Source organism: Lemur catta, chromosome 6, assembly GCF_020740605.2.
Source record: "Lemur catta isolate mLemCat1 chromosome 6, mLemCat1.pri, whole genome shotgun sequence".
Taxonomy (NCBI): Eukaryota; Metazoa; Chordata; class Mammalia; order Primates; family Lemuridae; genus Lemur; species Lemur catta.
Genome location: NC_059133.1, coordinates 90,916,159 through 90,930,193, shown reverse-complemented (window position 1 = coordinate 90,930,193; position 14,035 = coordinate 90,916,159). Strand labels below are relative to the sequence as shown.

Below are 14,035 nucleotides of genomic sequence, written 5' to 3'. Positions count from 1 at the left end.
AAACTCCGTTAGTTATGGTTCTCTGTTGTCAGAGTTGAGAGAATGGACTTTAATCAATGTTCTGCTGCAACCCAGTTGTGTGGTGGTATAAAAAGTCATACACTATGTTAGACACGCAGGACTAGAAACCAATTACTACAACTTTTTTGGAGATGAGCTGAGACCTATGTACAACAGGGTTAGAATCCAATTCCCCTCAGCTGGTCTGGGCTTTTTTCCATAGAACATCATTGTCTCTTAAAATGATACATGTTTTCTCTATTTCTCCTTTTCCTCATTTATGGAATGAATACATTTGACACAAACTTTTGTGAGATTCATAACAGGTACAGAATTCTTGTTCACTTTGTGCCACTAAATGTACATCAGGCAGTAGCAAGAGTACATGCAGTTAAAAGTACAGATATCTGTCACAGAAAGTAAAGAAATTGAGATGGAATTCATAGTCAAGAGTCAGGACAAACTTTATTTATGACAGGATTTCGTTCTTTTTGGCAAATCCATTTATTATCTGTAGAACAGTCTTCAGAATAAGCAGTTGTTTTTGAGATGGAAGCACAGTTGTTTTCTTCAGCATAACCTTTAATTTTTAATCTGTGGAGCAAAAGAAAAGCCTCTTAGTGTTTAGTACTTTCTAATAATTATCCTCATTTAGCCATTATTTTGTAGGTCTTTCAGGAAATAGGGGAAGGCTAAGTTAGTAAGCATTGTAAGTACAAAGTCATAAATATAAAGGTAAGCACTTTTAAGATAGACATAATATAAACCTCTGAAACTTTCAATTCATCTTCACAGGAAAAGGATCCTTTTAACAAGAAACTTCATAGTGATATTTAAAAAAAGAAGCTTTGGAAACTGGGAATTAAATCTCCTTATTTTACTACTTTAATGTGAAAAGTTTCCTAACTTCACCAAATATAGGATATAACCATCTAATATTTGGGGAAGGCATTAAGACGATCCATATGAAAGTGTGGCAATGCTTAAACAAAGTATGAGCTCATGTGATAAGTGTATGGAGGAGTGGTGGATATACAGGGTCTGTAGAATTTAGAAGCAGTGAGCAAAAGAGGTTCAGTTCCTGGGATATGCAATCAGAGCCCCTTTTATCCTCATTCCAAACAGATGTCAGTGGGTGTCTGCTTCAACATACTTGTTTCAAACAAGCATGAATCCTATGGTTCACCTCAGGTGGACGTAGAGGTAGAATTCAAATGATGGATGGGCAGTATTAGGGTTGGGATGCAAGGATAGGGTGAGTTCAACACTCATCTAATAGTCTCAAAAAGAAGATGAGCTGGTGACAGTGGGCAGGGCTCCACCACAGCCTTTCTTTTTCCCTTTCTTTTATTTTTTTCATGACGCTCCTTGGGATTGAGCTGATAGTCTGATTTCTTCCTACTGCCCAATATTCTAGTCCAACCATCAACTTCTCTCAACTGGGCTATTGCAAAACTCCCCTATATTTTATCTCTTCCACTCTTCTAATTCTTTCTTCAATTTTCAGGCTAATTTTTTTTTAAATGCCAATCTGATCAAATCAATGACTGCCTTTCCAAAAGGCCCTCAATGGCTTCCCTGACCTTCCTTGATGATATATCTGGCCAGTTCTCTAACATTACCTCCTTTAATCCTCACAAAATCCTGTGAAACACATTATTACCTTCCCTTTTTTTTGTGCCTAAAAACCAGGGCTCAGAGAGTTCAAATAAAGGCAGGGTCTAACTGGTGCCCTTTTAACCATAACATACCTTCCAGGTTTATCTGATTACTACTGTCTTAAGCATCACTTTTCTCCTCAGAATAAAATGGGAGGTTCAACTGAATTTAATCCATTCATGTTACACATATTTCTGCTCACAGACACTTCACTGTTTTCCAATTTTATTTTTAGTATAAACTACAATCAAATAAACATTTTATATCATGGCCAAATTGAGAAACACACACATACTATATTTAATAAACAAATTAATCCTTACTATGTATGAAAAGATAAAAGTAAGTTAATATCAAATAGATTTTTATTTATTTATAAGTAAAATATAGAAAATAATCTCCAGAAAGTATTATAGAAAATCAGTAATGATGTTATTAAACAAAATGGCTAGGTTTGCTTTTTCATAAATTAATTCTGTCCAAAACACTTATTTTTAAATAATCTTCACTTTGAATTCTCACACTTAAAAATGTTTTAGAAAATGGCTTAAATAATGTCAAAATTTTCTAATTAAGCCAACATTTCTTTCAGTGTTTAATACTTTTCCATATGTAATAAATTATCCCTGTATTTCAGATAAAATTGAACATGCTCCTGTGTTTTAAATTTCAACCTCTTGTTTTCTTGTTTTTGAATGATAAAAAATACATTTTAAGTTTAAATTATGCAAATTTGATTAAATCATTCACAGACTCATTAAATGCTACTCCCACTATCATCTCTTTTGAAAAACTCATTGAAAGTTCTCAACAGAAACTTAATTGAATGCCTGCACACTTTGGTTTGCAAGGGGAAACAACACCCTGCCCTTTCTTGTACAACCAACCATGAAATCTGCTAAAATATGACATTTAACTGTGTGGCATCAAGCCTCTTCTTACATTTATGGTTATCTCAACTATATTACACAAGAAATAATGATGAAACACTAAAGAGAAAACAGCAAATGGCTTTTTTGAGGCTTACCCATGTATTCATCACAGCCCCTCAAAAATGTCTCTTTCACACTATTGGTTAAAATATGCTGCAACATTTGTCATAATGTGGCTAGAACCTCTCAGTGTTTCAGTTCCACATTCTGATATTTACAATTTTTTCCTTTTATAGTCATCCTTTCAATTTTTTAAAGTAGTTTCATGGTCCACTAAGACATATTTTCCCACAGTTTGAAAAACACTACTTAAGAAATTCTGTGTGCCAATAGCCTCCAGCTAGACATTTTTTTAAATTTCACATGCCCTCCCCAAAGGATTTAGTCTATTCCTTGTCACATAAAACTCCACTGCAGATAAAAACATATATTCTTATAAAGGGCTGATGTCTTTTCATACATGGAACTGTTCTACCAACTTCAGAAACATCCATCTTCCCAGCCTATTTGGAACCTCTTGAGAATTTCTAAACCAAATTAAAACTACAAAACTCAATCTTCAACAATGTTAGTACCTTATAATGTAAATGTGATGTGAATTAAATATAAAAATTAGCTCATCTAATACTCACATAGCAGAATTTAAAAAAGACCCATTTATCCACTTCCACTTCTTCTCTAATAATGCAAAATTTAATCCAATCCAAAAGTTAATTCCTTTATCCTTCATCAGTTTCCGTATGAGTCTCTATAAATGGGACAGAAGAAATGACAGAATATTGAATCTGCTTATCTATTCATGTGTTGTATTCTTCTTCTCATCCCCTGAAACCTAGTTCAGGCATCACCCCCTCACTGAAGTCTTTCCTGATGACTGATCAGAGTTGAGTGTTGCTTCTCTGTAATTATATACAGTGACATTTCTCTTTACATATTTTTATTTATTTTGTTTTATTCATCATCTTCTTTTTTTAATTTTAATTTTATTTTTTTTATTTCAGCTTATTATGGGGGAACAAAAGTTCAGGTTATATATATTGCCCATGTCCCCCCATCCCCCCAAGTCTGAGCTTCAAGTGTGTCCATTCCCAGACAGTGCGCATCACACTCATCAAGTAGGTATACACCCATTCCCTCCCCAGTCCCCACCTGTGTCTGGATACCCAATTGGTGTTATTCCCAAATGTGCACTTAGGTGATGATCAGGGAAACCAATTTGCTGGTGAGGACACGTGGTGTTTATTTTTCCATTCTTGGGATACTTCACTTAATAGAATGGGTTCCAACTCTCTCCAGGAGAACCAAAGAGATGTCATATCACAGTTATTTCTTATAGCTGAGTAATACTCCATGGTATACATATGCCACATTTTACTAATCCATTCATGAATTGATGGGCATTTGGGTTGTTTCCACATCTTTGCAATTGTGAATTGTGCTGCTATAAATATTTGGGTGCAGGTGTCTTTTTTATAGAATGACTTTTGTTCTTCTGGGTAGGTGCCCAATAATGGGATTGCTGGATCGAATGGTAGGTCTACTTGAATCTGTTTAAGGTATCTCCATATTGCTTTCCACAGGGGCTGTACTAGTTTACAATCCCACCAGCAGTGTATGAGTGTTCCTGTCTCTCCGCATCCATGCCAACATGTGTTGTTTTGGGACTTTTTGATAAAGGCCATTCTTACTGGAGTTAAGTGATATCTCATTGTGGTTTTGATTTGCATTTCCCTGATGATTAGAGATGTTGAACATTTTTTCATATGTTTGTTAGCCATTCTTATATCTTCTTTTGAAAAATTTCTATTCATATCCTTTGCCCACTTTTTGATAGGGCTGTTCAATTTTTTCTTACTGATTTTCCTGAGTTCTAAATAGATTCTTGTTATCAGTCCTTTATCTGATGTGTAGTGTGCGAAAATTTTTTCCCATTCTGTAGGTTGTCTGTTTACTCTCATGACTGTTTCTCTGGCTGTGCAGAAGCTTTTTAATTTAATCAGGTCCCATTTATTTATTTTTGTTGTTGCTGTGATTGCCTTAGGGGTCTTCTTCATAAATTCTTTGCCTAGACCAATGTCTGTAAGAATCTTTCCTACATTTTCTTCTAGAATTCTAATAGTTTCACACCTAAGGTTTAAGTCTGTTATCCACCACGATTTGATTTTTGTGAGAGGTGAAAGCTGTGGGTCCTGTTTCAGTCTTCTACATGTGGCTATCCAGTTTTCCCAGCACCATTTATTGAATGAGGAATCTTTTCCCCAGAGTATGTTTTTGTCTTTTTTGTCAAAGATTAGATGGCTATATGAGGATGGTTTTATATGTGGATTTTCTGTTCTGTTCCACTGGTCTGTGTCCCTGCACTTGTGCCAATACCAAGCAGTTTTAATAATCACTGCCTTGTAGTATAGTTTGAAGTCTGGCAAATTAATACCTCCCATTTTATTTTTGTTGCTTAAAATTGCTTTTGCTAAACAGGGTCTTCTCTGGTTCCATACAAAGCGTAAAATTATTTTTTCTGTATCTGTGAAAAATGTTCATCATCTTCTATTCAATTATTTGTTTACATGTGTGTTTAATCTCTCAAATTGTGAGCATCCTGAATTGAAAGTCCCCACTTCCATGCATAAAAGCTTTGGGCTAACGCCCAGAGATCTCAATATGCTTTAAAGAAAGTGATAAGTTTTACTAAGGTATTTTATTTAAGGATTTACCAATTCTTCCTGATCTTGAATAAGAAGCAAACTGGATTCTTTTGTGGAACAGTAGGATAGACTGTTATTCCAAAGGTCGATACCCTGAGAAAAAAGCACGCATTTCTTTTGGAGTGACTGCCAAGATTCTGGGCACTCTGACAGACCCAGGCTCTCTAAAATAAGAAACGAAAGAAGAAATAAATGTGTTATGTTTCTAACCTGTCCCCACCACACCAGGCAATAACACACACACGTCATTATAAATGTTTGAAAGTCATTGATTATCACTGTGAGAACAATGAATTTATTATAATTTTGAGGTTTATGAGACCTACTGTTTATTCTGGTATCCAAGAATTGGGAATTAGTGGCCAGTTATACTGAGCATAAATGGAATCATAGAACATTAAAATAGGAAGATACCATCAAAATAATTTAAACAGACACATCTTACGTTTTAAAACACTGAGAGACAGAATAAGTTCTTCAAATTCACCCAATGGATTTGATGGGTAATGGAGTCAAGACTATTTCTCAACCGAAGATTTTAAATACAGCCACCAGAAAGACACTGGGGATGAATCATGAAATAATAAATTTGCCACAAACTAAAAAAATATAAAAACAAAAAAGACTATTTCTGTTTCCTTAAATTCACCACCAGGGCTTATTCCACTATACAGACAGCAGTATCAAACTCATCTAAAAAATGTTGACTTTAAACAACATGCAAAATGCAGAGGAAATAATAATTCTTTTCATGAAATTAATAAGTACTACAAATAAAAAATCATAAGAAAATTTGCAATTGCCAAATGATATATTTGCCCATTTGATTTATTGGATAGTATTTTCCAGACAGATTTTCTAAGCGTCTTTAACTTTCTGTTCCGTGAGAACGTGCAAACAGATCACATTCTACTACAGTTACTCAACAATAGTCCCCTTTTTTTAAGGGGGGTGGAGAAGAAGGAGGGGGAAGGTGGACAGAGACCCCGGGGCAGGCGGAGGTGGGCCCGCCAGAGAGGGCCCCAATAGTCATCTTTATTAATACACACACTGGAACAAGATTAATGTTGCTACATACTGAGGAAGTATAATAAACAGTAAAGAATTCATTCTATGTTTTGAGTTCTATTAATTAACTTGAGACCAAACTTAACTGTTTGACATGTTCATTAAAATAATCAAATATTTCACTTAAAGGTATATTTTACTTTTTAACTGGATATTCGGCTATTTATGATCGAATATCCCAGCAGAGGCTTCTCGTGAGGCAGCAAGCCCTGGTGGTTAAAGTCTTAGGCTCTGAAGTCAGACCACCCAAGTACGATTCCTGGCGTCATCGCTTACTGCCTGTGTGACCCTCAGCAAGTTGCTTAACCGTTTTGCGCCTCGATTTTCTCAAACATAAAAGTACGGTGATAACAGCATTTAAACATACAGTTTGTTGTGAACTTTAAGGTCATGCATGATACTTATCAAACATTAACTATTATTCTTAGGAAATTCAAGCCACAAAATTACCTGTTGTTTCACTCCTGTTCTGTTGAACATCCACACTGCTTTTTTCTATTGATGATTTTTGTATTAAGAACATTACTATAAATAAGGAAACACCATTAAGAGGATTAAATGCTGAAATATGTGGCAGAGTGGACAGGTTATATTTATCACTTTAGGAAACTAAGTTATCTCAACAAGCTTGACTGTGGACAGAAGATAAAGGATAGCAATGCGGTAACAAAGGGTCTAGCTAAGAGGCAGCAGACATAAATAAGAAAAAAAGTAACAAGTAGACTCACACAGATACGAGCTTACGTATTATCTAGTAGATAAATCAACCTAAGGGCATTACTTAAACTATTAAGTTGCTTATACTGTTGTCTGAACTCTGATCTTCAGCATGAGTGTACTTATGCCTATCCAAAGCGGGAGATATTCTAATGCAATGTGGAATTTAGCAGGTACTTAATAAACTGGAAATAACTGAAATTTTTACTTTTCTTTGTTATTGTCATTTTTTTCACAATTGGATCATTTTTTTAAAAAAAAGTTCTTAGAGTACATATATAGCACCCCATGATGACTCTCAGAGCAATTAGGAAGATAAATGTGAAAGGCTGAAGTTTTCAAAGTGAGTATGAGCTGACTGTCAGAAGCAATGCTTTCTTAACTTTTTATTTCATTTGTCTTTCACTAAGCTTGGGGTGGCCAGATTATGTTAAGATTCTCTGATGTTTATGATGAGTAAATATTCTGAAACAAATGATCTTGCTTTACTTACCTGTAATAGTCAACCCGATCACAGCTAAGACAAGAAGAGTAACTCCAGCACAGCCAAGTTTCAGAGCAAATTGATGCCAGCGTGGACCCTGACAGATGTCTGAGATGTTAAAAAAAACTACTCAATGAACTCAGTTGAGTAAATCTGGTACAGAAATCAAAGGTGGTTTGGATAACATATGGACAATGAGATTCGGCTTAGAGGCTGCAGGGAGGGAAGAACCTTTATCAGACATCTTAGAAGTAGAGTTCCACAAGACAGATTTTCAGATACAGCTAAGAGTCTGCTCATTGGTAAAATAGGAATATTTATGCATGTCTTGTATACAAAGGATAAAAATCAAATGAGACAGATGGGAAGATGTTTTGAAAATTGCCAAGTGCTATACAAAAATGAAGTGCATGCCCTAGTGCAGGAAGTAAGTTAAAACATTTTGTCTAAGAAGGAAGATCTTCATTTATTCAAGATATTTTATGTTTCTATTTTGTGCCAAGCACCATGTTAGAGACTGGTGATATAAAACATTTCTATTTTCTATTCTTGGACACAGAATACTCTGCTTTACTGATATCTAAAATAATCATCTCCAACTTGGATCAAATGTATGGCATTCAAGGAAGAATGTTTTGTGAGACTGCGTATTATTTTCAGTACTAAACTAGTAAAATATAACATGCACTTATGTCTACAACATTGCATAGTCTAAACAAAATGTCAGTTAGCTTTTCTCTGTAATCATAATAATTACTATATAATGTATATATCATGCTCATCAGAAGTTATGATATTGATTAATGAAATGTTATAAATTAATCACAACTATATAAACTATATAATTACATATTTTGCTTTAAAACATGAATTTCATAGGGAAAACAATAAAGAGATTTATTTATAAAAATATTCTGTAGAAACACTGGACTACAGCTTCCAAAACTAAATAAGTTCTGGCAGGAAACTACTCTGGTAGGATATGTCTCAGTTACACCGCTTTAAGTTGTGTTTAGACAGCTCCTATATTTCTGATTTAATTATAAGACCCCTTTTGCTCCCATTTGGTTTATAACATGTTAGATATATCACAATTATAAATTATTTTCTAAATTGTAGTATTAAGCCAAGGGCTTTTATTATAAGTAAAGGTTTTCTAATTTATCTGCAGCTATTGATTTATTTATATTATCTATTCCTTTTTAATTTTTTTCTAATATTTCTCAATATAAATGATTACAATATTGTCCTTTATTTTCATTATATGTTCCAGAATGTCTATAAAGCCCTTTCTACTTTTTTTTTGTGCACATTACATTGGAGAACTAAGTTGTGCAAGCCTCACAGATTTAATGGTCTCTAGCATTAGGATGCTGACATTCATGTAAGTGAGTTATCTCTCCCTGAAATGTTGCTGAGAAGATATAATTTAGTATAGCTCAATGTGATAAAAGATTGTGGGAAGTATGTAATACATTAGAGTCAAGCTAGTGACATGTGGATTACCATCAGATACTATTGAGGACATGCATCAGTGGAGTGGGGAGATAGGAGTAGACATCTAGAGGAAACTCCAAGGTCCCATGGATGCGTCTGAAAATGAGGAAACCAAGCTTGGCAATATTGGTCCAGAACTTCTAATAACAGCTCGTGTGACAAAAGAGTGGCGAAACCCAGTCAATGAGCCTGGGACAACACTAGCATGTCTTTCCTTTCAGTTTTATTAATACATACATACATTATTTCACTGTTCTGTCTCTTCTCTTCTTCACCCTTTCCTTTCTTAAAACTCCAAGTTTGTTTGCAAAATGGGGAAAGCTCCATATAGTCACTATTTTAATTTCATGGTAATTTTATTACTAAAATTAATTTAGTAATTTTTATTACTAAAGTCTAGCATTAAGTACAATCTTTCAAATTGAGCAGATCTGAGTTTGAACAAGTTATTTTGGGGCAATATGTCCAACCTGCATAAAACCTCACTCGATAAGGTTTTGGAGAGGATTATATGAAACAATTCTCCTAAATGTTGGACATAGTGTCTGGCACATGATAGCTGTTCAATAAATAGTAGTTTTTGTTTTTGTTTTTTTAAAGTGTTTTTTAAACTATAGATAAAAGGCAATTTGGTGACTTCTAAAAATTGTTATTCATTCATGTTAAAATGTAAGGAATTGAGTAGAGCATTGCTCTGCACCTGGGGGGGTGGGATGTTCTCTTGTACTAAGTCTTTTCAGCTGCACTGCATGAGATTACAATTAATGGAGTTAATATATCACTGAAGAGGTCAGGTGAACTTTAATAACCTGGACATACCTACTTAGGGCTGTTCTTTGGGTATAAACAGGGTGTTAAATCATCTCACTTCATTGCTCTAAACCTTTCAATAGCTTTCCTTCATGCAAATCACAGTCTATGAAATGGTTTACAAATTCCTGTTCAATCTGGCTCCCGGTTACTTCTCTGCTTTCATCTCCACCTGGTCTCCATGTGTGCACTCTGCATGCATACTCCCTCCACAACATGACAGGATGTGCCCATCTCAAGGTTTTTGCACTTCCTGGTCCAACCTCCTAGAAGCTTCTTTTCTCAGAGATCATGCCTTTGTCCCTCACTTCTTTCAGGTCTTGACTCACACGTCATTTTCTCAGGGAGGCCTTCCAAGATTATTCTGTTTGATATGGTATCAACTCTCCCTCAAAGCTAAATTCCAATTCCATTTAAAATTTTTTTTTTTTTGAGACAGAGTCTCACTCTGTCACCTCAGCTAGAGTACAGTGTCGTCATCATAGCTCACAGCAACCTCAAACTCCTGGGCTCAAGTGATTCTCCTACCTCAGCCTCCCTAGTAGCTGGGACTACAGGTGTGTGCCACCACACCTGGATAATTTTTCTATTTTTGGTACAGATGATGTCTCACTCTTGGCCAAGCTGGTCTCAAACTTCTGAGCTCAAGCGATCCTCCTGCCTCGACCTCACAGAATGCTAGAATTACAGGTGTGAACTACCACACCCGGCCTAAATTCTTTCTTTTTTTCCCCTCATATAATTGCACTTTAACTTTTGAATGAAATACAAGAAAAATTAGTTTAAATACATTTTAATTTGACTTAGAGAATTGACTAATGGAGAATGTGGAGGATTATAAAAGTTGAACATCAATTGGCTAAAGATTAATGTTTCGGAAAAAACTTACAGGTAGAAACAAAGATTTAAAAGACAATGTGAATAGTTCTTAGAACTAGGTGAGGTTGTTTGGGAAATAAACACTTAATAGTTAATAGAGGATAACGTGTTCTAATAAGAAGTAATTTGTTCCTTTTTTTTTTTTAATTCTTTCTTGTTTTAAAAGAATTCAGGCTAAATTCTTTCTTGATAGCACCAGAACCATCTAATCTTTTATACATACTTAGTTATTTATTTACTTCATTGCTTGTATGCCTTCATGGTAATATAAACTCTATGAAGCAAAAACATTTTCTCTATTTTATTTACTGCTATATTTTCAGCATGCTTGGCACATAGTAAGTGCTTATTTTTGAATGAATGAATAAACTCTAGAAGCATTTTGCAAACACTTTATCCACTTTTCTAGCAGACCAAATCCTTGGCCATTTGGACATAAACAAAATTAAAAGTTATCACTCACATCTCTCTTTCTGGTTTTGCTGCTGTCTTAGATACAATCACTGTGCCACACAGTTACCACAGCCTGAACATCTTAGCCAAAGAGTCCAGTAGTGGTTTCACAGTCATCGTAATACCAGATCAGTGTTCTCTAGTGACATATTTTGCTCTGGCTTTATTCTACTATTTTTCTTTTAGATTTACTTTTAAGGTGATATTCTGTAGGATAATGGTTATAATCCAAGTAGACAAATTTTCTGGATACATTGATTTGGCATTGTAGGTAGTTGCATTTGGGGAAACTCTATCTCTCTGTATGTTCATTTTCTGACACCTTTCAACACCCACCCCCACATACTTCTGCTAGATCTGAACAGAGGAAAAAAAAGACTAGCCTTATTCCATTTAAAAAGAAAGAATAAGTGGCTCAACCAAATCCTCCCTGTAGTTATCAAAATCTTCCAATTTCCTCTGACCACTATATGAAGATTATAGTGAAAATTTTTTGACAACCCTAAGACTTTCTTCCTGACCTAAAACTTTGATAATTTAAAAGTTTGAAATGTATAACAAACAGTCCTAAAAAGCACAACTCACATACTTGGCACAATATGGGAATATCAGATTGGAAACAATTGTATTAAGTAATGTTATCAATGTCAGTAAATTCAGTTATATTTCAGGAGGTAATACTATGTCATAATAATTGCATACTTATTTTCTGCCTCAGTCTCCGGTCTCATTCATCCCCAAGCCGTGCTATCCATCACATACTACCTCACATTGGTGTTCCCCATTCCTTTGACTCAGAATATTAACTCCTCTGACACACTGAAAAGTGCCAATTTCAACAAATGTTAAATAGGTTCATTACTGATATGGTCCAGTTTCTTATCTCCTCATATTTTTTTTAAATTTTTAACTTTTAATTCTGGGTACACACTAGTTGTATATATCTCCTTCTAAACTGTGATACTTTTCAAATTAGAAACTATCAGATTGTAATTATATTCAAGTCTTTGATCTTGAATATGATTTTCTCCCAGAAAATTTTCCCCTCACTTTGGAGAGTGGAGGATGCTAATCATTAAGTCTACACTTTGCATTCTGAAATGAATGTTATGGATGCAAATGCACTGGAATTTAATCATAGTGTTGACATTTGGTGGAGAGATTTGGAATAAGGTAAGTTGCTATTACAGCAAGTTTGCAATGTGTCTCTTAAAATATCCTTTTGTTCATATATGTAAAACGTTTCTTTGGAGTCTTTTAACCAAGGTTCAGTAAGAGAAGTGATGTTCACTTTCCATGCTATCCTGATAAAAAATAAATTTATGAGGTTTTTAATTTTTCTCCAAAGTTGGGATTATCCACAGTCAAGCTATGTTACACCTATTAAACATTAATATAGAATTGCTGCTTATCTTCAAAGCAATGATTTAAAGCCATAAATATAAGAGGAAAATCTAATTCTGGAAGGTATACAAATGCCAAAAGGAAAATTAAAGCCACTTACCCCGAGGAAGAGATGAGGGTGACGAGCTTTCAGGGCCTGGATCCCTGGATACTGTTAAATCAGCATATATCACTTGTCTGTCCATTGCAGACAGGAGAAGGTGACATTAAACTTGTGTATAAGAACAAACCCCCAATTCTATGAGGCAAAATCAGCGAAAGGAAGTGTCCTGCCTGAAACGCTTTGTTGTCTCTCTTTTGTCCCCACCCGCCCACACTTCTAGTTGTGGGGTTTCTCCACCAATTATTGAGATGATCCACTTATTGTGTGTCCATTATACTTCAATATGTAATATCTATTTTTCTCAATTCATCTGTTTTTGACAAAATTCTGGAAGGACTTGTTTGTTCTTGTTCCTCTGACCATCCCTTCTGAGCTTCTATCTCAGGGCCAGGATCAGGGTGAGGCAAATGAAACACTCACCTAGGGTTCAAATTTAAAAGCCCCCAACAACCCAGTAATTAAGATAAGTAATATTTAATACAATGTTGAGAAAATAAAAATTAATGCAAAAAAGTCCATGATGCTATTCAAAACCTCTAAAATTGTCCTGAAATAACTGTGCTCCAGAGAAAGTTATAAAATGTGAAAAATCGGAGCATAAATGTAAGAAAGGCCACTGAATTATACAACTGAAAAAACAATGAGCTAAAGATACATAGACTACTCTTAGCTTAGTTCTGTAGGTGGTCATGGATAGAATAGAGTCTCCACATAATTAAAAGAATTTTAAATCTTCCAGAATTATAGAAAGTGAAGGCCTTGGAATTTCCTATTTCTTTCAAGGATTTTCAGTAGAACCATAGAGCAGGACCTCAGATGCCATAAAATTTGACATGCTCACATTATACGTGAAAAAAGAGCAAAATGAGGAACTTACTAAAATTCACATTCTATGATTGGAGTATAGTACCAGATGCTCAAAATTACTTGACAGTGGAAGCAGTCTCTTGGCTGTTTTTTTTTCTTTCTTTCTTTTTTTCTTCTTCTTCTTCTTTTTTTTTTTTTTGAGAGAGGGGCTTGCTCTGTTGCCCAGGATAGAGTACAGTGGGGTCATCATAGCTTACTGCACCTCTTGGGCTCAAGGGATCCTCCTGCCTCAGCCTCCTGAGCAGCTGGGACTACAGGCATGCATCACCAAATCTGGCTAATCTTTGTATCTTTTTGTAGAGACAGGGTCTTACTGAGGCTGGTCTTGAACTTCTGGCCTCAAGCTATCCTTCTGCCTCGGCCTCCCAGAGTGCTAGGATTACAGGCATGAGCCATGGTGCTGACCAGTCTCCTGGCTTTGAACCCAGAAAATAGGAAGTGCTTATTCATGGAAGAAAAT

General features: G+C 35.2%; 1 protein-coding gene across 1 annotated transcript; it reads right to left on the bottom strand.

Annotated features, from left to right (window-relative positions):
- Positions 1–446: 446 nt before the first annotated feature.
- KLRB1 (killer cell lectin like receptor B1) lies at positions 447–13,191 on the bottom strand. The gene is made up of 6 exons (XM_045554367.1): positions 12,706–13,191; positions 7,572–7,670; positions 6,812–6,886; positions 5,303–5,457; positions 3,224–3,339; positions 447–594 (listed from the first exon to the last, which is right to left on the bottom strand). Exons 1-6 carry the CDS (start codon positions 12,788–12,790, stop codon positions 447–449), a joined length of 678 nt encoding a protein of 225 aa, XP_045410323.1. The 5' UTR covers positions 12,791–13,191.
- Between the last annotated feature and the right edge of the window lie 844 nt (positions 13,192–14,035).